Below are 22,840 nucleotides of genomic sequence, written 5' to 3' on the forward strand. Positions count from 1 at the left end.
AGTGCCTACTAGGTGCCAGGCACGGAAATCACGGATTAGCCCTGTCTACACAGTGCCCGGCATATAGTAGGGCCATAGATTTAGGTCTGGAAGTGACCTTACTGGTCACTGAGTCCAGTCATCTCATTTTTATGGAAAAGTAAACTGAGACCCAGAGAGTAGCCCAGGCTCATACAAGTAGTATACATGCAAAAGCAAAATTCGAACTCAAGTCTTCTACTTTCAGACCCAGCACTCTTTCTGTAGTATGACAGGATGAGCAATTGTGAATGAATATCTGTCTCTCTCTCACTCTGTGTGCCTCTGCTTCTCTGTCTCTCTCTATGTCTCTGTCTCTCTCTACCTCTCTCTCTCTGTGTGTCTGTGTCTCTGCGTCTCTGTCTGTGTCTCTGCGTCTCTGTCTCTGCCTCTCCCTCCCTCCCTCCCTCTCTGTCTCTCTCTGTCTCTCTGTCTCTCTGTCTCTCAGTACTCACTGCCTTTGGTATCTGACTGGTCTGGTGCCTCCACTGACCTGTCTACAAATGTGAGGGCTCCCCTAAGATCGCTGTCACCACCCCCCCACACACAGCCCGGCCCGACCCCAGCAGCCTGTGGAGCCTCCTGGAGGGACCCGGGGCTGAGTTTGCAGAGGGCAGGGCTTGGGGGCTGAGCAGGGAGGGTGTGCTGTGGAGGGTTGCGGGGGAGCGGCCCCTACCAGCTGACTTGTCCGGGCAGGGAGCATGATGGAAACTCTGCCCCTTTGGGAGAACGCACTCGCTGGGCCCAGTTTGTGGGCTGGTCTGTCAGAGCTGGTTAGGTGCCCTTTGACAGATGGAGCTATTAACATGTCATCAGGTGCATTCTGACAAATTCAGGGCTTGTCTGCCACCAACCTGAGAAGGGGGGGTCCCTCCAGAAGGCGCCAATGGAGGTTAAATATTATTAACAAATAAAGACAGCACATAGTTAAGCTGGAATGTGAGTTGGGGGGGAGGGGGTGGGGGACTTGGGGGGGGGAGGGTTAACTATTTAATTCCTTGGCTGGTCCAGACTGGGGAGCCCAGCCCGGGGCGGGGGCCGGGGACAAAGGGCTCTGGGCTAGTGACTGGCGGCGCCTGGGACTCCCTGGGAGCCTGATACCCATCCGCTCCAGCAGGCAGCCCTCTCCTCGTTAATCAAAGTGCCAGCAGCCAGTGATTGGGCCAGGCTGCTTAGGGGCTCCCGCCAGCAGCGGGCCGGGGCCCAGGAGCAGACTGGGGCTCCCGAGACAGAGCGGTGGATGACCCCTCCCCCTTGATGGAAAGGCTCTCAGGAAAAGGAGTATTTATTTCGTGAGAGAGAGAGGGAGAGGGAGGCAGAGAGTCCCGGGCTTGGAAGGGGGAGCCACTTGTGGGGAGAGACCAGAGGAGAGGAGAGGAGAGGAAGGCTCCCTGGCACCGGCCCAGCCCAGCCCAGCCCGACCCAGCCAGCCTCGGGGCACACGGCTGAGAAGGAAGGCACCCTCCTTCTGCTTTGCTCTCTGAGTGTGAACATGAGTCTGGAGACTGATTCCACCTCCTGACAGCCGGAGCAGGCGGCAAGGGGAGCCCTCCCAGAACGACTCTGTCCTGCTCCCTGTGAGGCGAGGCGGGCGTGGGGGCCTCACTGAGCACTTCTCTGGCCCCTCTTTGGATGCCTGCCGTGACATCTGGCCTGGGGTGTGAGCAAGCATAGAGGAGTAGGAGGATGGGGCAGCAGCTACAGCCGCAGCATCACGAGGGGCCTGGGGGTCTCCCTGGGGCCCTATGAAGGACAGCAGCCAGGCAGGGCAGAAGGAACCCAGCCCAGCCCCACCACCTGGGGACCCTTCCTGAGCAGGTGCCCAGCTGCCTCGCACTTTGGCTCCTCCAGACCTTGAGAGAGTCAGTCCCACTGAAGGGAAAACCCACTGCCCTGGCCCATGGGGCTTGGGCCCCCTCCTGCCTTCTCCTGGCCCCTCTTACCAGCACAGTGAGTTTGTCTCTGCCAGGCCCTGGGGCCCCCAGGTGCCCATGCTCATGAGAACCCAGGGGCTTAGGGGAAAGGGATACTGAGCCGTGAACCAGAAAACTGGGATCACCAGCTTAGTGTCCTTGAACACCTGCCTGGCCAGGGCCCTCAAACTCTGTGCCCAGAGACTCTGTCCTCTAACTCACTGCCTTTGGACCGGACCCTTGGCTCCCTGCCATCTTCTCTAGGCCCAAAGTCCCCAGCCCTGGCCTTCTGGGCCCAGAGACCATCCATCCGGCTGCTCCCACCCCTCTAGGAGTGTGTCTGTCCATCTGTCTGTCTGCAGACCTGGGCTGCCTGCCCTGCCCCTGCCCCCAACATGAGGCTGTGGATCTGGGCTGTGGCCGTAGCTCTGCTGGGGCAGCACCTGGCCCTCCTCAGGGGCATCAGCGCCAAGAGGGAACGCAAGAAGGCCAAGGAGATGATTCAGTACACGGAGCCCTTCAATGCCACCGTCTCCAACAGCGAGGAACTGCCTGGGTACCCCAAGGTACAGACGCTGATGGGGTGGGTGGGGCTGGATGAGAAGGGGGCCCAGCTGGGGACTCCCTCCTCCCCCGGGTGATGAGTCATGGGCGGTCACTCGATCCGTGTGCTGTGTATGTATGTGCGTCTGGGTAGACGTGAGTCCGTGTTTGGGTGTGTAGGTCCCCATGTGGCTGTGTCTCTGCCCCGGGGAACTCCTTTCTCTCGTATTCGCAGCCTGGGTCCTGGGGGATGCTTATGGCCCTCGTCGTTGGCATCTCCTCCAAGCCCCACCTTCTCTGAGGCCAGGGCTGCGCTGTCCTCCCTGCTTTGGGGCTGAGAGCATGGAGTATTCATGGGAAGGGGATGCTAGGGAATGGAAGCCATGAGCAGCCCAGACCCTCGGAGCCTCTCCCGGTGACCCCTGGCAAGCCTCCTTGAGATGCTTTCTTGCTGTCTCTCACCGCCTCTGGACCCGTCTTTCTCTCCATCTCTCTGTCGGTCTGCACTTCTGTCTCTGCCTGTCTCGTTCCATCTCCCCGCGTCTCTGTCATTCTCTCTTACTGTCAGCGTCTGTCTCTGTCTTTGCTTGTTTCTGTTTCTATGTCTGTCTCTCTGTCTCTGTCTCTGTTTCTTTGCTATCTTCTCCCTCCGTTTTGCTGTTAGCATCCGTCCCTCTGTCTCCATCCATGCTTGTCTGTCTGTCTCCGAGGCTGGTCAGTGTGTGTCTCCCTGTTTGTCTCTGGGTCTCTCTCTATCACCCTGGCTGCCTATCTCTCCGTGCTCAAAGGCAGTCTGTTTCTTGAAGGGTGTGGACCGCATGGCAGTCTTTGATGGAGACCGTGGGTTGGCTTTGGTCAGTGAAAATGGGGGGACAGTGGAGGAGTTGGGGGAGTGAGAACCTGCTCTCAATCCAGCTACCTGACCACTCACCCATCCATCCATTTGTTCTATAGCCTGAGGCAGGAGAGTTGAGGGGCATCTGTATCTGAAAAGGCTCCAGAGTGCAACCGCCCTCTTTCCCCTACCCCTGGTCCAAGGGGAGGCTGCTGGACAGGGAAGGGGCCAGGGAGTGTGGGGGTGCCAGCTGCCCTATGGAGCGAAGTCTCGATGAAAGGGGAGGTGGGGTCTGGGCCCCAGCCAGGACTCGGGGGTTCCCAACGGCACATCAATTAACGCTTTGAAGCCCGGATCATTTCGATGATCGCCTCGGTGGGGCTGAGGCCCATTAACTTTAATTGGCTTCCCAGCTCCCCAAGGGGGCAGCCCAGGTGAGAGGCTAGTCCTAGTAATAACCCCCAGACTGAAGAGAAGGGTCGGAAGAGGCGCCTTAGGAGCCAGACGCCAGCAGGAAGGAAGCCTCGGTCTGGATACCTGGGAAATCCCGCTGCTGCTCCCTGCCTCCCTGTGGTACCCACTGCCACAAAGTCCCAGCTGGCATCAGGGAACCCAGCATCACTGGCTCACAGCGATTCCACTGGGCCGAGGGAGCGTAGGGGATGCAAGGCTGGAGCGGATCTTAGCTCTCTTGACCAGCATCTGTCCTCCAGCCCCAATCTGAGCCCTGAATCTCTGCCAGAAAGGCACCGGATTCTGGTGTCTGCCTCTGTAGGACCAGGGGCTGTGAGGGTCCAGGGGCATCCCCTGGGGAGGGCCCTTTGGGGAGCTGGATAAGAGAGCCAACATTTAGGATGAGAGTCACCCAAACATTCAGAAAGTGCCCGCCATGGTTGAGGCTCTGTGCTCTGAGTAGAGATGTAGAGATGGGTCCTGCCCTTGAGGAGCTAATGACTTTGTTAGGGTGTGTGTGTGTGTGTGTGTGTGTGTGTGTGTGTGTGTGTGTGTGTGAGTGAGAGAGTGTGTGTGAGAGTGTGTGTGTACATGTGTGTGACTGGGTGTGTACATGTGCATGAGTGAGTATATATGTGTGTGAGTGTGTGTATGTGTGTGAATGTGTGTGTACGTGTGTGTGGATGTGTACATGTGCATGAGTGTGTGTATGTGTGTGAGTGTATGTATATGTGTGTATATGTGTATGTGTGTGTATGTGTGTGTACGTGTGTGAGTATGTATATGTGTGTGAGTATGTATATATGTGTGTGAGTGTGTATATGTGTGTGTATGTGTGTGTGTATATATGTGTGATTTTGAGTGTATATATTTGTGTGTGTGTATATGTATGTGACTGTGTATGTGTGTGAGTGTGTGTGTATGTGTATGTGTGTGAGTGTGTATGTGTGTGTGTGTGAGAGACATATAGAGAGACAGCTTCAGAACCTTAGAGGTTATCAGGTCCAACACCCCCTCCCCCCTTTTATATAAGAGTAAACGGAGATCCAGAGAGGTCATACAATGACAGCTTTAGATTTGGAAGGGACCTTAGAGGTTACCAGATCCAACCCCCTTGACTGTACAGGGGAGGAAATCTAGGCAAGAAAAATTAAGTAACTTGCCCTGGGTTACACAGGTAGGATTTGAACCCAGGACATCTGTACTCCAAGGCTAGTAGTATTCACTATCCCACACTGCTTCTTAGGGTCCACTGCGCTCCTCCATACACAAGGGAGGAAGCAGGGGGGCAGAGGAGAGATCCAGACAGAGGATCTGGCAAAGCCCGAGGAGGGAGAGATCACTTCGTGCTGGGGAGAACCGGAAAGGCTTCCTGGAGGAGACAGTACCTGAAAAAGAAAGGAAGGCTTTCAGCCCAGAGTTGTTTCCCTGGTGTACTCAATCCTCCCCCCCCTTCCTTCTCCTCCCTTCCCCTTCCCTCTTCCCCCTTCCCCTTTCCTCCCCCTCCTTTCCCCTCCTCCTCCCCTTCCTTCCCCTTCCCTCCTCCCCCTCTTTTCTCCTTTTCCTCCCCTTCCCTCCTCTCTTCCCCCTCCCTTCTTTCTTCCCCCTCCCTCCCCTTTTCTTCCCCCCTCTCCTTCCCTCCTCCCCCACCCTCCTCTCTTCCCCCTCCATTCCCCTTCCCTCTTCTCCCTCCCTTCTTTCCTCCCCCTCCCTCCCCTTTTCCTCCCCCCTCCCCTTTTCTCCCCCTCTCTCCTTCCTCCTCACCCTCCCTCCTTCCCTTCTCTCTCCCCCTTCCCCTTCCCTTGTCCTTCCCTCCTCCTCCCCCTCCTTCTTTCCCTCCTCACTCCCTTCCCTTTTCTTTCCCTTCCCTCCCTTCCCTAATAATATCAGTTGATGTTCATAGGACATTTTAAGATTAGCAAAATGCTTCCCATGCATGACGGGCATCGAGACAGTGAAGCACCCTGGATAGTTAGGAAGCCCCATATCTCAGAGTCAGGAAGCCCTAGGTTTGAATTCTGCCTCAGACACCCACTTTGTGGCCCCGGGCAAGTTCTTTTCTGAGTCTCGGCTCTGTACGAATGAGGGTGGGCCCCACACCTCCATCCGAGGGGGATTGTGAGGCTCAAATGAAATGATGATGGTTGAACGTTTCACAATCCTTGTCCAACCACTGTCTGCAGGTCAGCCATTTTTCCTACATCTCCTGTGAGCCTCAGGGCAACCTCATGAGGGAAGGGCTGTGATAAGCCCCATTTTGCAGATGAGAAAACTGAGGCTCAAAGAAGCCCAGTGACTTGTCCAGAGTCACCCAGCCGGCTCCAACCCCCTGGCCCAGCCCTCCGTGCTTCCTGGCGGGCTGAGGTGGCCAGCCCAGTCTGGAGCTCCGGGCTGACGTCCAGACCAGCATGTCCTGGTCCTCTCGGTCCTGATGCACAGCCCATCAGCCTCTGCCTGCTTGTCTGGAGGGGCGTCCGGGGCCCTGGGTACGTTTCCAGGCTTGGGGTGTGTGCATGTGTGCATGTGCGCCTGTGCACGCAAGTTCGCCTGCTGGAGACAGGCTGTTCCAGCGCCGGCAGCCTCGCCTCGGCGGGCTCTTTTCATCTCCCCGCTACATCACTGATGCTATCTACCCCTCCATCTTCCAGCCTCCAGGGCCCGTGTGGGGCTGGGTGTGTCCTGGCACGGATGGACTGGGCCTGCTGGGGTCCCATTTCAAAGATGGGGGAGGCTGAGGGATGGTCGTGGGGGCCCCCTGGGTCTCCTCGTCCTACGGGTCACTGCTGGTTGCCTGAGAATGAATCCCCCCCCCCAACCAAGGGCGACCCAAGTGCGAAGCAGAGGGGGGAGGAGATCTGGGGGTGGGGGAGGAACAGAGCGAGTCAGAGGGTGGCTGGCCGCTGTTCTGGGCATGTGGCCTTGTGGTGGGCCTGCCACTGAGGAGGCGTGTGACTTGCTGGGGCCCTCACATATTCAGGGCATAGGCTACACGGTAACCAGGCCAGGGAAGACATGAAGAGCCGGGCTTTCTGCCTGGCTCACCCAGGCAGCTCCTCCCTCCCTCCCTGGCGTCCCCCCTCGCCCCCTAATGTGCTCACTCCTCAGGGCTGCCTCAGGCTCAGTGAATGGCAGGGCCCAGGAAGGGAAGGCTGGCCTCCCCCGGGTCCCAGGCTCCTCACTGGGCCTCTGGCACAATTCCAGTCTCTAATCTGGAGCTGGGACTCCCGACCTAGCCCCCGGGTCCACTGCCCTGGGCTTAGGAGCTTCACAGATATTGTGAATTCTTGGGCTCCTGGGGCCCAAAGTCATTATCCTATTGGCTTTGGGTACCTTGCTTTACCCATCCAGGAAATGGAGCTGCCTCCTGGGGCGCAGTTTGGCTGTATGGACTCTCTCTTTAGGCCAGTAACCAGGCCATGGGTCATCCACCTCCCTCGCTATTCCCCTTCCAAATATGGCGGGAAGCAGGAAGATGTTGGTCTGGGGAAGGAGCTGTTCTTCTTCATCCAGAGACCTTGGGGGCTGTAGGACCTTTTGCTCATAGGTAGAGAGTGGAAAAGACCCCCAGGCCACCTAGACCCAACCCTGAGGTGCAGAAAAATTAAATGCATTGCCCCAAGGCACACAGGTGGTAAGTGGCAGGGGTAGGACTTAACCCAAGACCTCCAACTCCAAATCAATGTTCTTTCCACTGTACCCCCACACTCCCTGCTAAAACCACTGCTTTCCCCGATATAGGATTATCATGGGAACATAGATTTTGATATAGAAGATCTCCAATATAGGATTACCATAGGAACATAGGTTTTGATATACAGGATACCTTAGAGACCACCCCTTCATTTTTCATCTGGGGAAACTGAGGCCCATGAGGGAAGTGATTTGTCCAAAGAAGCAGGATTCACACCCAGGGCCTCTGACTCCAGATCTGAGATACTCTCTATGAGAGAGATATGGTCACATTCTGGCCCGGGCTTTTTTGTCCCCAGGTCACAGGGGCCTCCCTGTTCAATCAACATGTCATAACTGTCTTCTGCTTCTGGGGTTTCCTTTCTTACTTGGGAGACTGGAATGAACACTGACTTCAGAGTCTGAGGACCCAGGAACCAGTCCTGCTTCTGACACTTGCTACTCGTATGACCTTAGATAAGTTACTTCCCTTCTAGGGGCCTGAGTTTCCTCATCTGACAAAGGAGGCGGCCTCTCAGGCCCCACGATCCTCTATGGGCCTGAGGTGGGCCTCGGTATCCCAAGGGAACGGGGGGGAGGGGGGGATGGGGGAAAGCAAGAGCCGGTGCTGATTTTCCTGGAGAAGTGAGATTCCCCTGGCACTCAGATTCCAGGCCCCCGCACCCCTATTTCCTTTGGCTTCCACCCTTGGAAGAAGACTGGATGGAGGCGTTGTGGCCTGGGTCAGGGGCTCCTGCTTGGTGGGCTCTGGATTTACCATCCCTCCTAGGGGCTCCAGGGATCCCTCCAGCCCACAGAAGAATGGGCCCATTGACCTGGGCTCCCAGAGATTCCTTACCCCCTGACTCCCAGGGCAGGAGGGAGCCTGCCCTTGACAGCTTTCACTTTAACACTAATTACTTAATTAGGCCTGACTCGGGATTCTGGCTCCCTGCTGCCTTCTGGGCCGATGAAGCTCAGTGCCCAATGGGGAGAGGGGAGGTTTTCCAAGGACCCAGGCTGGAGGCCCACAATGAGGCAGGTGTTGGGTCAAACAGTCACTGACATGGGCTTCCTTCACTGCCACTGAAGAGGGAGACTGAGGCTCCCAAACCTTTGCTACAGACATTTTAATGGTTTTCCCCCCCAAAACTTCCAGTAAGAAAATGGGAGGGGGTCAGGATCAGCTGAGGTCATGATAACTCACCTAGGTGGTGATTTATGAGATGCTGGGGGTGGTGGGCTGAAAGCTAGGGGGGAGAGTCTGTGGAGTGATGGGGGGATGGAAGCCAAGGCCCCATGGTGGCTACAGGGAATGGGGGTGTTGGGAGATAGTGGGGGATAGTGAGCAGTAATGAGTCAGTGGGCATGATGAGTGTAGGGGAAATTATTCTACTCACCCAAGATTGAGTCAATCTGTCAGGCATGGTGCTAAGCTCTAAGGAAATAGCCCCTGCCTTCAAGGAGGTTCTGCTTGACTGGAGGCTTGGGAGTGATCAGGCAGGATGCAGTGAAATGTACATGGCAGTACAATGTGGTGGACAGAGCGTTGGATTTGACTTCAGGAAGAACTGACCTGGGTTTGAATGCTGACTTGGATAAGGCTCCTTAGACAGGTAACTTGTCTAAGGTCATACAAGTAGCATCCACTTACCAGCTGTGTTATTTTGGGGTCTCAGTTTCCCCATCTGCAAAAATGAAAGGGTTGAACTTTATGACCTCAAAGGTCCCTTCAGGCTTGTAATCTGTGAGCCTAAGTAGGTATTTAAAAAAAATAAAAAGCAAGAGAAGTATATGCAAAGGAAATTTGGCAGGTGGCGGGAGAGCACCGAGGCTATATTGGGAAGGATTTCTTGGGGGAGGCAGCTCTTTAGCCAAGCCTTGAAGGGAGCTTAGGGTTCCAAGAGGCAGAGGTCAGGAAGGACAAGCATTCTAGGCGTGGGGGGACAGCCTAGGTAAAGGCATGGAAGTGGGAAATGATGGGGATGGAGTATGGAAATGCTCATGGAGGTGAGGGAGTTAAGGTCATGCCGGCAATAAGCGAGGATGGGGATAGGGAAGGTAGGCCAGGGGCAGTGAGGGTAACAGGGGTAAGGGTGATGGGATGGTGGCGAGGGAGCCTGATGGGGATGGGGTGATTGAGAGGGAAGATGTGCACCTTTCACCAGCCTCACTTGAATTCCCATGGACCCAGGGGCTGGGGGCCAGGAGCTGGAAGTCGGGAGCTGGGAGCCAGGCTTGGCGGGAATCAAACTCCCTTCTTCAGTGGTTCTGAGCTCCTGGCCAGCAGGCCAGCGTCTGTTAAGCTCATGGTCCTGTTTTATGGGCTTCCTGTTCCAGGCAGAAGGACTGAATTCCTCATCCACACCCATCACCTTCCCCTGTGAGACTGGGGGGAGAATAGGGGAGGGTGGGTGGGACTAGGCTGGGGGTGGGGTGGGGGAATGACAGCCGGCATTGCTCAGATGTGATACATTCTTCCCCGGCCCCCTCCTGGCCCCAACACCTCATTCTCTACCCTGGATGAAAAGTCTCAGCCTTTGACTGGATCTGATGGAAATTTGGCCACCATATTGTGGGTGGATTGAGACAGGGTGGGGGAGAGGAAGGGCCAGGAGAGGGAGAGCACCAGAAGGCGGGGGGCCCTAAGCCTGCTCCTGTCCCCCTGTTCCCAGAGGGTCCCTGGGGACCTTGTACATGAGGCCTGAGAGAGGCAGTCATCCGTGTCCCCCTCACGCTCCACCTGTACCAGCGTACCGGAACGTCCAGCCTGGCTCAGCCTGGCCAGGATGTGGGCTTGGAAGGTAGCTAGAAAAAGGGCAGGCTAGCCTGGTGATGTAGAAGGAGCTTCAGATTAGAAATCAGGCACTGCTACATGAAAGGAGAGGAATGGATTGGATGACCTTAGAGGTCCCTTCTAGCCCTCCATCCGTGAACCTAGAATGGGCCTTGGCTGCCCGGAAGAAGCCGCCTAGCCCAGCCCGGGTGTGAGGCTGGGAGCCTGCCAGCCCCCTCAGTCATCACAGAGGGAGTAAGGCGTCAGCAACACCCGGCACGGGGCCAAGTGGGAACCATTTGCCTGCCTTTGAAACATCTGGCCCCTCAGGCGTCCCCTCTGCCCACATTCCCCCCACACCTCCATGCCAGGCCTGGCTCTGTCTGGGCGGTCACCAAGGCCTGGAGCTGATTGTGAAATGGCTCCCCTTTTCCCACCTCCCATTCTGACCGCCGTCCCATCCTACCCTTCCCCTACCTCTGTCTCTGGCTTTGAGAAATCATGGCAAAACACCTGGAAAAAATCCCTTCTAGATGTTGCCTGCCTGCCCCACTCTCCTCTCCCTGCTCCTGGCCAAACCCTGGTCTGGCCAGAGAGAAATCCCTGCTGGGACCCAAGCACGAACCTGTTTCTGCTGCTTTGGCCAGCTTCCCTCTGATGAGAAGGGTAGATGAGTGTGGAGTCTGGCCCTACTAGGACGTGTCTGGGCAAACTTGGGGGTGGACAGAGATTCTGTATCTGGGCCTGGGGTTCTTCCTGTCCATGAAATCCCGGGTACAGATCAAAAGGGGAAAAACCCAGACAAACATGCATGTGTCTCTGTGTCCCCATAGGTAGCAGAATACATTTTTCTGTGCCCACTCCCATCTCCTAGTGGGAGGATGTTGTATTTTTTACTTTAACTTTTAATTAATTTTAAATTTATTATTTAGTTATTTGTATAAATTTTTAAAACTTGTATTTTAACCTTTTTAACTTTAATTTTTATTCTTTATATTTTTTGAACATTTTTTTAAAGATTTTGAGTTCCAAATTCTCTTCCCCCTTCCCCACCTATCCCCTCCACAACCCACTGAGAAAGCAAGCAATGTGATAATAGGTGTATATTTAGCCTGAAAGGAACAAGGCAGCATGTTGTCTGGTGACTCTGGTGTGGTCACAGGCTCCCCAGTAATGTAGGCAAGAGCCCCGATTTGGAGTCAGAAAGTTCAAACCAGCTTCAGATACTTAGCTGTGTGACCCTGGGTAAATCATTTCACCTCTGCCTCAGTTTCCTTTCTGTAAAATGGCGATAATGTTAGCACCGACCTCCTAGGGTTGTTTTGAGGATCAAATGAGTTCATATTTGTAAAGCTCTTTGAAAATCTTAATATGGGATAGACATTAAAACTGTTAGCTGGGGACTTTGGTGACCACCTGCTCTAACACCCTCCTTTAATAGGAAATTAAAGCCCAAGAAGATCAGCTCGGGGTCTTTGATACTTCTCACCATATAGGGGACTGGGGGCTACCAGGACAATGAAGAATGGTCCCTGCCCTCAGGAACCTTATATTTTACCGAGAGCTCCCGGGATCTGAAGCCAGAGGCCATGCTGCTTGCTTGGCATATCCCTTCCCATACAGTCTGTGTAGGGAATCACTTGGTACCTCCCTGTGCCTGGACCATTCCTGTATACAGCTGACCTCCCCCATGCTCTGGGAGCCCCAGAATCCTAGCACCCAGCTAGCTCCAGGCTCTACCCACCTGACTGCAGTGCCAGGCCTGGCTCTGGCCTTGGCCAGCTGGGAGCCAAGACTCCTGGGTTTCCTGGGAGTTGTTAGGCCTTAATAAATGACAGAAGTTGGGGGGGAGTTGGGTCCCCCAGAAAGAGGAGACACTGCTCCCCCCCCCTTCCATTCCCAGATGGTCACTGCTTCAGTGGGATGTTCTTACGTGTGTCTGCCCCAAGCCTGGCGTGCTGTGGATTTCTTGCTCCTGTTGGGTTCTCCTGGGTCTGTCATGTCTGTCTGTGGTCCAGGAGTCGGGGTCTGAGGCCAGCCTCTCAGACCCCCTTGGGAGGACTGGAGGGCAGTGGGAGGGGAAGAACCCCTCCAGGGATCCCCGGGTGGAGGCTGAGGCCCTGCATCTCTGTGGTTATTGGCTCTCCAGCCTCCGGAGGCTCCAGGTCCTGAGCTCACAGATGCCCACAAAACTTGGCTGAACTTTGTCCGGAGGCCAGATGATGTGACCCCCAGGAAGAAATGCAAAGGGAAAGATAAGAGATTAGTAAGTCATCCAGATCAAGGCTGAGCTGGGGTGGGGGTGGGGAGATCCTAGGCCTGGGAGAGGGGCCAGCAGGGAGGGGCCGTGGTTTTGGGCAGAAGGAAAGGGGCCTGCTTCTACCTATACCTTGAATTTCATCATCTGCTTTGTCTGCTTTAAGCGTGGCCTTGTGGGCCCCCCAGGCCCCCCAGGGCCTGCTGGTCCCCCAGGCCCCCCAGGGGCTGAAGTTACCCAGGAAGCCCTATTGCAAGAGTTCAAGGACATGTTGAAAGGTGAGAAAGGACCCTGCCCTAGGCTGACCTCTGAGTTCCTGACTCTGGTCCCAGATTTCCCCTTGACCTTGGCCTTGGAACTGACCCCCAGCCACAGTTTGATCTTCACCCAGGTCTTAGAACTGACTGACCTTGGATTCTAGCCCCAGCTGATTCTGACCTTGACCTTGATCAGCCTTGTCCCCCCACAACCATTCACTTCCAGCAGCATCTATTAAACACCTGCTATGTATCATATAAATATATAAGAACATTTTATAAGTAAAGAATATATTAAATATAAATATATGAAAGACATAAATATGTGCAGAATTCATATAAAGTGACTACAAAGGAATTTGGGGGTCAGGGAGGAGCATTAACAGTTGGGGGGTCCAGATGGCCTCTCATGTAGGAGGGTGGCCCTGAGCTGGCCTCCAAAGATGGCGGTGAGCGAGTCAGAGACGCTGACCTTGGCCTAGGGAAGGGAGCTGGGCAGCGAGAAGTCTCAGGGCCACGTTTGGAATGGAAGGCCATTGGGGAGTCGGGGAGGAGGAGACCCTCGCTCTGAGCAGTGTTCCCCATAGAAGCCGCAGAGCGCCGGGCAGCCATGGCGGCCTTGGCCCAGCCGAGCCAGCGGCCCCTGGACTCCTTGGTGGCCCCCTATAGGCGGGTGGAAGAAGCTTTCCATTGCAAGCTGAAAGCCCAGCTGGTTATTGACAAGAAGACCCTGATGGAGCTGCACAACTTTCAGGCGGTGAGCCCTCTCCCTTCCCCTCCCCAAGTCTGGGCAAGAACACCGAGGACTAGCGTGCCCTCTTCATAGTTTAAGTAGACAGAGAGCTGGAGCTAAGACCTCAGTTCAAATCCAACCTTGCCCTTTCCTAGCTGCATGACCCTGGGTGAGTCACTTAATTTTTCCCAGCCTCAGTTTTCCCATCTGTAAAATGGGTTCATAATGTCTCCCAGAAGTGTTGTGGGGCTCAGTTGAGATGATGTATGTAGAGTGCTTTTTGAGGCCTCAGGGTGCTTGATAGTGATTATGTAATTGAGAGGAAGCACTAGCCCTGGAGTTAGAGGGTCTGAGTTCAAATCTCACCTTTAATGCTAACTTTGTGACCTTGGACAAATCACTTGATTTTTTGTTGCCCTGAGGGAGCTCTCAGAAGATGATTTCGGGTCATCTGGGATACCCGGAACCCCTCCTAGAAGTACCCCAAATGATGTTGTCTGTGAGATCAGCCGCACCCAGAGGCACACGCACGTGCGCGCGCACACACACACACACGCGTGCGCGCGCGCGCACACATACATACACACACACACACACAACCCCAAACCCCAAAGAAAGGAAGCCAGCGCCTGGGGCATGAAGAGACAGGAATGCTTTATCTGGGATCATTTTCTGGTGCCTGCAGTTTCCCTCCTCTCCAGCCAGTGGTTTGGAATTAAGTTGCTACTTCTATTAATGTAATTGCTTTAATGGGGGGGGGAGGGGAGCCCTTTTCTGTTGGACTCAAAGACAGCAGAGATGCCAGAGGAGGGAGAAGGGTGCTGCTGGGGGTGGGAGGAAGATTGATGGGGCCAGTCTCTCTTCCCCTTCCCTCCCCTCACCCCCAAGGGACGTGGAATTAGGGGATCTGTGGATGAATCCTGGCTTCACCATTCCCCACCTTTTGTAACCTTAGCTTCATCTCCATGGCCTCAGTTTCCTCACCTGTAAAATGGACTAGCTGCCCTTGGATCTAGTTCTTTTCCAGCTATAACAGTGTTATTGTAAAGCCCAGGGCAGAGCCAGTCCAGGGGAGAGTAGGGTCAGGCAGGCAGCCCAGGGACCGCAGGGGGAATACAGGTGGTAAGAATCACAGGGAAGATATCAGAGAGGATGGTCTCCAATGGGGATTTTGTGGTTGTTCAGTCATTTTCAGTCATGTTCAACTCTTCATGACCCCATTTGAGGTTTTCTTGGCAAATATACCAGAGTGGTTTTCCATTTCCTTTTCCAGCTCATTTTACATTTGAGGAAACTGAGGCAAACAGGGTGAAGGGACTTGTCCAAGGTCACACAGCTAGTAGGTGTCTGAGGCTAGATTTGAACTCAGGAAGGTGAGTTTTCCTGACTCCAGTCCTGGCCACTGTGTCCATTCCCTGGTGGAGTTGGCTGTTCCTTCTCTCTGGCTGGCTTCCCCTCCTCCTCTCACTCTGGAAACATGGAGGAGCAGGGATGGACAGACTCAGTTATAATAGATCATGATCAGAGCTCTCCAGAGATCCCAGGGAGCTGATGGAGGAGGCAGGATGGGGAAAATAGGGCCTCTTATAGAATCCTAAATTTATTTATTTATTTATTTATTTATTTATTTTGGCTAGGCAATGGGGTTAAGTGACTTGCCTGGGGTCACACAGCTAGTAAGTGTTATGTGTCTGAGGCCCGGTTTGAATTCAGGTCCTCCTGACTCCAGGGCTGACGCTTTATCCACTGCACCACCTAGCTGCCCCTAGAATCCTAAATTTAAAGCCAAAACAAACATTCAAGGTCATCTAGGCCAACCCCCTGATTTTACAGATAGGGCAACTGAGGCCAGAGAACTTGCCAGGATCTCACAATAAATGACAGATCAGACTTTTCCAAATGGCCTGGAACCATCCCTGTGCCTCAGTTTCCCATTTGTGATCTGTGCTCCATGTTCCCTAAACCTGGGGAGGGGGCAGACGCTCAGAGTAGTCTTCCAGGACTGTCTACGACACTAACTCAGGGTTCCTTTCTCATAGCCCCTGGCCAAGGGGGCCTTCCTGAGGGGATCAGGCCTGAACCTTTCTACAGGCCGTTTCACCGCCCCTGTGTCTGGCATCTACCAATTCTCGGCCAACGTGCACATTGGTGAGCGTGAGTCTGCGGGGAGGGGGAGGCAGAGCTGGTTGGGGGCCCTCTGTGTGCATGGGTGGGAAGGAAACATCAGGGCAGTCTTCTGTGCTTCTGGGTCCTAAAGAATCAGAGATGTGTGCTGAGGAAGGCCAATGCTATGTGCCTAAAGTGAGTTTGGGGATCTTCTGAGGTTGGAAATTTTGGGGGGGGGGTGGGGGGATGGAGAGAGAAGATGGGTGGTTTGGGGTGCCATAAAGCACCTAATATGTGCCAGACGAGTCAGAGTGGCAACTGTGGGGGCCTCGGAGTCTGGAAGACCTGGGTTCAAGTCTTGCTTTGGTTATATCCTGATTGCCAAACCCTGGCCAAAGCTTAACCTCTCGGGGTCCCAGGTAATTTTTAAGACCATATTTTAAAATAAAAGGGTTACCTACCCCTGATAGATGCCTGCTGGGGCCCCTTGTAACTCTCGATCTTGCATCCTGTATCCGTAGAAGTAAAATGCAGAGGGATTTTGGTGTATGGCAACGGGGTGGTGGGAAGGGGAGATCAGATAGACTTCCTGTAGGAGGGAAGACTTGAGGAAGCCCAGAATTCTCAAGGCAGAGGTGGCTTCATCCATGTGAGGAACTCCCCTCCATGGATGCAGGTTGGCAACTCATCTTGGGTCTTGCCCAGGACATGTCAGAGGCAGGATTTGAACTCGGGTCTTCCTGACACCAAGGACAGCTCTCTATGCTCCAAGCTCTGCTTCTTTTAAAGAGATTGTCCAGTGTTTCTGAGGGGTTATCTGTCTTGTTGCTCTAATCCCTGCCTGTGGATAATGGAGAGTGGGTGACATTTTTGAGACCCATCTGAGTGGGTAAAGGGAGTCAGTCAGGGCTGGGTTTGAGTGGGCTTTCTGTTCACCCCTGATGCTTTTCTCTAAGATCACAGTGAGCTGAAGAGCCGAGCCCAGCTGAGAGCTCGAGACAATGTCCGTGTGCTGATCTGTATCGAATCCTTATGTCACCAACACACGTACGTAACTGTGCTTTCATTCCTCAGGTAGGTCCTGGACTCCTCTGGCCTCCCACTTTCTTGGCTCTGCAGACTCCGAGGTGTCTCAGCAGAGTCGGGAATAGGACCATCAGTGCCTGGGAAGGAGGAAGTCCAGGGATGCCATGTTTTAGGAAAACCTATCATATGGCATGATATGGTCTCCAAAGGGAAGCTCTCTTGGGTTGTTTGGGAGGAGAAGTGGAAGGGAAAGAGAAATCTCAGTGGCTCCTTTCCCATCACCTCGTGGCTGGTATGGGACAGACAAGGACAGTGAATGTGATTTATAGGTATTTCCCAGCCTGGCCTTGGTTTCTGATGCAATGCAATAATTATAAATGTAAAGTCTACCTATAGGTTCAAACAACCAATTGCACAAGCACAAGATGAGGGAAGTGTGCTAGGCAACAGTTGGTCTGAAAAAGATGTTGGGGTTTTGGTGCAAGCTCAGTAAGAGTCAAAAGTGTGATGGGCCAGCCAAAAATAATGTCACCTTGGGTACATTAAGAGGCATAGCTTCTAGGGTTAAGGTGGGAGTCCTCCTGTACCCTCTCCTGGGTCAGGTAGCATTGGGAATGACATATTCGGTTCTGGGGACCACCTGTTAGGAAAGACGTTGATGAGCAGGTGAATATTGAGAAGAGGGTCACCTAGATAGGAAAGGTCCTTGAGCATGAGTGTCAGCTGAGGGAACGAGGGATGTTAAGTTAAGTAGATGAAGAGTGTGGTCAGATCTGAATCTTAGAAAAGATTGGGCAGCCGTGTGGGGGGTGGATAGGAGAGAGGAGAAGATGGAGGCAGGGAAGGCAATTAGGAGGTAGTTTCAGTATCCAAGCCTTAATGAAGACAAGACTTGGGGCTCTTGGGAGTGGGCTGGCTTCTCGTATTTGAAGGGAAGGGAGGTGAGCCCTGCCCTGCCAAGCCCTAGAGGATAGAGCCAGGAGCAGTGGCGGGGTGTCACAGAGGGCCACATTTAGACTGAAAGGCAGCAGGTTTGGCTTCCTAACCAGGAGCCCCCTCCCTAAGTGGAGTGGGCCACCTCAGGAGATAGTGAGCTCCCTGCCACACTCCTACACCCCCAGGTCCCCAAATGGAGTTAGGTTCTAGAGGGGATTTTTCTTCAGGTCCTGTTGAACCACTGGGGTCTCGTCTGAGACATCTCTCGATCCTGCCTCCACCTCCTCAGTTCCACTCTTAAGGGGGAAGCTGGCAGTAATGCTTGGGGAAGCAAAAAAGATGATATGCCCCCTTGTGCCCCCAGTGTCACAGTGAAGGGGTCTCGATCTGCCTCCTTCGAAGCACCCCCTTCTGTCCTGCTTTGCCCCGCGCTTCCCAGTCGTCCAGAGCACAGAGGGACCTCTTCCTGGGGAAGCATTTGTAGTCCACTCGAGAAGCTTCAGGAGAGCAGGGGGAAAGGATCATGAGGAGTGTTCAGGAGAGAGGGAAGGCGGGAGAATTCATGGATTCATGGTGGGAAAAGGCCCAGGCAGCGGCAGCAGCCCCAGCTGACCTGAAAGGCTCACACTGAGGTGCAGAGGCTGAGTTAAACCCCGGAGATGGGAGCCTCTTGACGGTCAAGAGAGCTTAGAATCCCCTCGGTCTAAGGCGGGACGTGACGGTGCCCTCGGGGCCTCAGTTCCAGGGGAGGAGGAGCAGGACCCAGACCCAGCTGGCCTAAGGTAAGAATACCAGGCAGCGCTGCCCGGTGCCCAAGGGCGCCCTGCTGTGTGACACCCCTCTGCTGGCCTTCGCTCTAGGTCCCTGGAGGTGATCGCGGGCCTGGAGAGCAACAGCAGGATCTTTACCGTGCACGTCCAGGGGCTTCTGCAGCTTCAGGTAACCCTTGGGGGCAGGGAAGGGGTCGAGGTCCCTGATGGGGAGGAGGGGGTGTCCAGAGAGAATGCCCAGCCCTGCTGGCTGCCGTGGGGGGGGGGGGTAGTTGCCTGTCCCCGGCAGTCCCCCGGCCCTGACAGCGGCTGTGGCTTCTGGGCACACCCATCCTCTCTGGGAAGGAAAGCTGCTCCGGGGGAGGAGGCTGGCTTATCTGGTGTTTGGGATCATCATCTGTGTCTGCCGATTTACTTCCCCTCCCCCCTAGGGTGGGTGGGAGGGAGCTGCCTGCCCCCATCAGTCCCCAGCCCCCTCTCATGCCAGGTCGTCTGCGGCTCTCCTGGGCTGTGTTTGTGTCTTCCGTAGGCCGGTCAGTACACCTCCATTTTTGTGGACAACAGTGCCGGGGCCTCCCTCACCATCCAGAATGGCTCGGACTTCATGGGGCTGCTCATGGGGCTGTGATCAGGAGGGGAGGCCAAGCAGCTCACACCCGGGGCCAGTGGGGGAGCATGAGATCACGGGCAGGGGGAGAAAGGTCTCTCCTTTAAGGGCCTGGGAGCCCAGCCTGGGTCCTCCTTCCCTCCCCTCCCTCCATGTTCCCCTGAACACACACACACACACACACACACACACACACACACACACCACACACACCACACACACTCTACACATATCACACACACACACACCGCACACCATAGGCACACACATGACACACACGTGCCTGCACATACATATACACACCTATACACATACATACACACCACATACATACCTTGCGGGTCCGAGGTGGCTGCTTGTTCTTTTGTTCTTGCCTATTCTTATTATACACTTTACTGATAATAACTATTATGAAAATTATGATAATAAAGAATAAAAGGGGGGGCGTGGTCTGGTGCTGAATCTCTAGCCCGGTCTGGTTACTGTCATGGTTCTCCGTGCTTGAGGGAGGGGAGCCTGGGGGCTGGGGGAATGCAGCAGTAGCCTTGGGATCTTTGGATCATAGATGGAGAGCTGAGAGGGGCCTCAAAGACCCTTTAGTCCAACCCTCAAATTTTACTGATGGGAAACTGATTCCCAGAGAGGTGAAGTGATTTGCTAAGGTCACAAGCGTAACAAAGAGAGATTGGGATTTGAATCCAAGGCCCCTGACTCCGACCTGGGGCTCTTTCCGCTGTACCCTAGGACTTTAGGGAAGGGAGTGAGGCAGTGTCTGGAAATGGCATGCAGCCTGGGTGCTGGCCTGCTGTGTGTGTGTGGGGGGGCCTGGACCCCGGCGGGGGGGGGGTGTCTGTTTGTTGGTGCCTGGCTTTGTCCTCAGCCTCTGATCTCCCCTCCCCCCCCCCCCCCAGGTCCTTCTCTGATTCTGGGCTCTTCCTCTCCATTTTTTCTGGTTGGATGGAACCAGAGATATATTGGACTTTTTCACTATGTTCTGTGACTCTGAGTCCCTTGGGTTGGGGCGGGACAGCAGTGTAGGAATCTGGGCTCCAAGTGGGCAGCAGCCCAGCTCTGCCTTCTGGTGCTATAAAGCCCCATGTTCATTAGGGGTCAGAGCCCATTCCTAAGGCCCAGGAGAGTTTTCTCCTAAATTCCAAAAAGATGGAGAAGGGGACCCCCCCCCCGACCCCTATACTGGGTGAAAGTTTTCTTCCTGCCTCATGCCAATGGAATCTTGCCTGTGAAAGCCTGCTTCTCGCTCTCCTTTCCCCACCCTGTCCCCCCAAGCCCTATTGCACCCACACATGGGCACACACCGGTACATGGGTAAGTCATACCAACACCCACATATTCTCCCTGGCACATGTGCTCACACACTCGAAAATCGGCATGCAGAGCTACCTCTGAGGGAGCCTCAGGCTTTTGGGGACCTCTAAGTGCAGAGACACTGAGGGTGTGACACGTGGGCCCTGAGACGGACGAGCAGGCAGACCTCAGGGGGGGAAGGTGTAGGGTAGCTCAGTGCCAGCCTCAGTTTCCTGTTCTATTGGTGGAATGACCTCTAAGTTTTTATTAAGCACCTATATGTGCCAGACAGTGCTTGATGCTAAGGATGCAGACACAAAATGCCCTCAGGAGTCTATATTATGCAAGGAAAGGGGGAGTGCAACAGATTCACAGATAAGCATATACATGTATATGTGTGTGTGTATGTAAGTGTGTGAGTGTGTATGTGAGTATATGAGTCTGAGTGTATGTGTGAGTGTGAGTTACAAAGTGATTTGGGGGGGGCAGTAACAACTAAGCGTGCAGATCAGGAAAGACCTCTTGTAGTAGGCGATGTTAAATAGAGACATGAGTCAACAACCGGGAGAATTTCAGATATGGGGCACAGCCTAGGCAAAGGTGTGCAGGCTAGGAAATAAGGCTGGTTTGGCTGGAGCGTAAAGTTTGAGATGTGGGATATGGGGCAGTCAGATGGGCAAGATTAGTTAGAGCTAGACTGTGAAGGGTTTTCAGTGCCCACAGAGGAGCTGATTGGCCTGGTCAGACTCGGGCTGGTCCCTTTGGCAGCTGGGTGGAGGATCGTGGCAGTGGAGAGGCTAGAGAGGAGGGTCTGTGAGCATGTGTATGAGAGAGTCTGGGGCCAAGTAGTGAATGTGGAGGTTTGTCTTTCTCCTTTTCCCTCCAGATTCCTGGGGGTATTGTGCCCAGGTCTGCCCTGAGAGTCTGGGGGGGACCCAACCTAGCCTGTCCTATATAAACTCACTGAGAGGCTGATGGTGGGGCGGGGCTTTTAAAAGAAAACTAGAGAAAGGAGTGAGTACATAGAACCTGTCCCATGGTCAGAAGCTCAGCAACATAGCAGACCCCCGAGGCCATTTGGTCCAGGGTTTACTCAGAGACCTCTTTGGATGGGGAGCTTACCGCCTCTTGAGGTGGGCAGGCTCCATGCCACTTTGGGAAGTTTTCCCTGACAAAAATCTGCCTCTTTGTACCGTCCCCTCAAGGTCCTTAGCTCTGTCCTCTGAGGCCACTCTGTCTTGAGTCACTCTTCTCTTCCATATAATACCTTTTCAATTACTTGAAGGCAGGCTTTACATCCCCCCCAAATCAGGGTCTTCTCCAGGCTGAAAATACAGGCTTTCCTCCACAGATCCTTGAACGGCCTCATCTGTTACTACGTCAAACTATTTCAACCTCCTCCATTTGGGAGGGGGTGCCCACTGTGAGCAAGGGCTCTGCCCACATTGGGAATGCCAACCACTGATGGAACAAATAAATAAATAAATAAATAAATAAATAAATGAATGAATAAATAAACAAACAAATAAATACATGAATGAATGAGCTTTCTTTGGGGGCAGCTAGGTGGTGCAGTGGATAGAGCATTGGCCCTGCAGTCAGGAGGACCTGAGTTCAAATCCGGCCTCAGACCAAACACTTAACACTTACTAGCTGTGTGACCCTGGGCAAGTCACTTAACCCCAATTGCCTAAAAAAACAAAAACAAAAGCAAAAAACCGTCCTGGAGACTTAATTGGTCCAGGAAACTGCAGCTCAAACTATAGAGATAGCTTTCCCTTCTGGCTAGTTAGAGGCAAGGACAGCAGTGTCCATCTGGACCAGTGCTGAGTGGTCTCTCCTAGGCTGTGGCTAAACAAACTTTTGTTTAAGAAGAGCTGGAAAGAAGGAAACACACATTTATGAAGCACCTACTGTTTGCGGGGCACTGTGCAAACCCTTTACAAATATTTCATTTGATCTTCACAACCACCCTGGGGAGCAGGTGCTATTGTTATCCCCATTTTACAGATGAGACCAATAAGTGACTAGCCCAGGGTCACGCAGCTAGGAAGGGTCTGAGGCTGGATTTGAAGGCGGGTCTTCCTGGTTCCAGGCCCATAGCAGTACCCAACTGCTCCCTAACTGTAGGGAAGGAGGAGTTAGCTAGAGGTGTTCCCAATGCAGTTAGGCCTGAGGCTGGGGCCGGGGGCATAAGGGAGAGGGAGCATCTTTGGGATAGGAAGCTCTCCCCCACCATAGCAGTAACAGGGGCCCTTTCTTCTCTCTTTCATCCAAGGCCACAACTGCAGAGTTCTAGGCAGCTGGAGGAGGCTGTGCTGGGCTGATGCTGGGACAGGGACCAGGGAGAAGACCAGAGAACCCTGGGATCTAAGAGCTAGACCTGGGAGCAAACTCAGAGGCCAAAATGCCCATTTTACAGATGAGGACACTGAGACCCAAGGAGGGAAGCAACTTCATAGTCCTAGGAATAGTTTGGCTGTAGGCATTTAACACGTCTCAGCTGAATGTTGCCCAAGGGCCCCTAGGTAGGAGACATCAGAGACAGGATTCGAACCCATGTCCTTTGACTCCAGAGGCAGTGACCTTCCTACTGTATCAGGTAGTGGAAAAAAGGCCTGGGTCAAGGCTGAGAG

General features: G+C 54.0%; 1 protein-coding gene across 1 annotated transcript; it reads left to right on the plus strand.

Annotated features, from left to right (window-relative positions):
• Positions 1-1,070: 1,070 nt before the first annotated feature.
• C1QTNF12 (C1q and TNF related 12) lies at positions 1,071-19,341 on the plus strand. The gene is made up of 8 exons (XM_020976522.2): positions 1,071-2,497; positions 12,357-12,473; positions 12,631-12,742; positions 13,309-13,478; positions 15,494-15,602; positions 16,517-16,607; positions 18,383-18,461; positions 18,822-19,341. The coding sequence occupies exons 1-8, from the start codon at positions 2,327-2,329 to the stop codon at positions 18,918-18,920; spliced, it is 948 nt and encodes a 315-aa protein (XP_020832181.1). The 5' UTR covers positions 1,071-2,326; the 3' UTR covers positions 18,921-19,341.
• Positions 19,342-22,840: the final 3,499 nt, after the last annotated feature.

The sequence above is a fragment of the Phascolarctos cinereus genome, unplaced genomic scaffold (assembly GCF_003287225.1).
Source record: "Phascolarctos cinereus isolate Bilbo 61053 unplaced genomic scaffold, phaCin_HiC Scaffold_726;HRSCAF=1367, whole genome shotgun sequence".
Taxonomy (NCBI): Eukaryota; Metazoa; Chordata; class Mammalia; order Diprotodontia; family Phascolarctidae; genus Phascolarctos; species Phascolarctos cinereus.

Coding starts and splice junctions, on each gene's coding strand:
- C1QTNF12 (XM_020976522.2), top strand. CDS start 2,327: ATGAGGCTGTGGATCTGGGCTGTGGCCGTAGCTCTGCTGGGGCAGCAC. Junction 12,743..13,308: donor GTTCAAGGACATGTTGAAAG/GTGAGAAAGGAC, acceptor TGTTCCCCATAG/AAGCCGCAGAGCGCCGGGCA. Junction 15,603..16,516: donor CTCGGCCAACGTGCACATTG/GTGAGCGTGAGT, acceptor CTTTTCTCTAAG/ATCACAGTGAGCTGAAGAGC.